This window comes from Halyomorpha halys, unplaced genomic scaffold (genome assembly GCF_000696795.3).
Source record: "Halyomorpha halys isolate HHAL.00 unplaced genomic scaffold, Hhal_1.1 Scaffold1332.1, whole genome shotgun sequence".
NCBI lineage: Eukaryota > Metazoa > Arthropoda > Insecta > Hemiptera > Pentatomidae > Halyomorpha > Halyomorpha halys.
The window spans coordinates 44,848-46,974 of record NW_027115979.1 but is presented as its reverse complement, the minus strand read 5'-3'; the positions used below and the strand labels follow the sequence as shown (position 1 = coordinate 46,974).

Here is a 2,127-nt window from a genome sequence, read left to right as displayed (position 1 = left end):
CAGGAACCGATAGAGATACATAATATAAGTAAATAATACAAATACATAGAATATAAATATATAAATACAAAAACATGAGCATAAATACATAAATATATGAATAAATACATAAATATATGAATAAATTTCAATATAATACGTGTACGGGGAACTCCTAGTCGGATTTAGAAACCCCGAAGCCCTGTACACGGGGGTAAGTTAATTTATTTTTTCGAGAAATATTTTATTTTTTATTGTTGAATAATTTCCTGGAATCAAAAACACTACAAATCTAAATATTTTTAAAATGTAAATTAGTAAAAAAAAATATGAATTTTATAATCATTAAAGGTTAGTACTATTAAATTTTTTAGATATAATAAAAAAATTGTTGTCAGATGAAATTTCTATTTAAAAAATCTTTATACAGTAAAATTTGGATAAACAGAAAGTAAATATAATTAATCGATTTATTTCAAATAGATTCAATTAAATTGATTCGTATGATACAAAGTTGATCTAATTGAAAATAGGTATAAACAAGATAGAGTGATATCATATTGTTAAATATTCTAATATAAAACAAAATAGCTACCGAATATATATTTTAAAAATGTATATTTTTAAGTGTTCATAATTTTAAAATATAAAAAGTTTGCTTTATTATTATTTTTTTTTTTTTTAGTAACAGTGCCTAAAGGTGATATAATCTTAGAATATGGCAATCCACTTGAAATCTTATGTATTCTCCATACTCCAACTGTTTATAATTCATCCCTTTTAAGTTTTTATCTTAATGTTAATGAGGAGGTATCTAAGGAATTACTTAGCATAGTTAATGAGACAACACTTCGCCTTTTTGATGAGAAGCCTCCTATATCAAGTCGTCTGTATTCTTGTAAATTAATGACAGCTCCTAATGATTTTAAAGGTGTTTGTCTCAACCATGTTTCGGTTGGAAGTAAGTAATTTTCATGTTTCTTCTATTGTTATATCTTTAATTAATAATATATTGTTAAGATTACAGAAAGTTTATTATTTTGTAATATTGTCTTCTATCTAATTCCCTAAACGAAAGAGAGAGAGAGAAAAAAAAAAAAAAAAGAGGCAAAGGTCATTTAATAAGTTTGCCATTTTAGGTGATTAAGGTATTATTTATTTATTAGTTGGTATTAAAAGGGAAAACATGTAAATTGATTTGAATGGTCAATATTAAAAATTTATAGCCTTGGCCAAAACTATTAAACCACTCTCAAAAAATGTATGCATTCTAACAATTCTTTCACATTGAGTGTAAGTTTAACCATTTTAAGAAACTTCTGTCAACTTCAATTATATATAAGTTCAATGCCAAAGTTTTCTTACTTTATTAAGGATATTATATATATAAATAGTTGACTGTATAATTTCAAATTATGGAGATGTCCAGAGTTGCGGTCAAAAGAGATACAAAAATAGTTTACAATAAATAAATCCATTTTTTCATGTTACTTATGTTGTCTTGACTATTACAATGGTTAATGTGGATAAATTATTATTGTCATGATCTATACAAAAAACAGTTATCATTATCTAATTTTTCTGTATTTTTATGTTTACACATTTTTATTTAATATTCTTTATTTACGTCTCTTACAATTATTGTTATTATACCTATATTGTATTGACTTTATTATCCTAACTATATTTTCTATTGGTATATATTATTTGTTACGTATTTTGTCATTTAATTTATTTTTAGTTTTCCTAAATTAGAAAATTCTTATAGTTATTAGTATCATATGTTAATATCTCTTTCTTGTATTATTTTTCATTTTTCATCATATTTTTATATCTCTTTCCTGTTTACACGACATATTTGAAATAGAAAGAAAAACGTAAATGGCCACCTCCCCAGCACTCCTGTACACTTTTGATTTTCTTATAAAAGCTCTCAACTTAATTTTATTTTTATTTATTCTTTCACGACCTCTATTTAATCTCAACTTACGTATAATTTTGTTTTCCCATATTTACTTTTCTGTTTTTTCCCTATCTACTTTTCTGTTTCTTCCTGTTAATGCGTCTCCTGTACATTTTAAAGCTTATAGTTTATGTAATTTTTTATATTCTTATCATTTTTTATTTTATATTAATACTGTTTTATTT

The 2,127-nt window shown here is 23.6% G+C and overlaps 1 protein-coding gene across 1 annotated transcript in view; it reads left to right on the top strand.

The window, feature by feature from the left end:
- Nucleotides 1-2,127, top strand: part of LOC106691249 (uncharacterized) — an 11,253-nt gene that overhangs the window by 1,254 nt on the left and 7,872 nt on the right. The window contains exon 2 of the mRNA XM_067052923.1: nucleotides 665-940. Coding sequence (XP_066909024.1) covers nucleotides 886-940 — 55 coding nt within the window. The 5' untranslated portion in view covers nucleotides 665-885. The remainder of the gene's footprint in view (nucleotides 1-664; nucleotides 941-2,127) is intronic.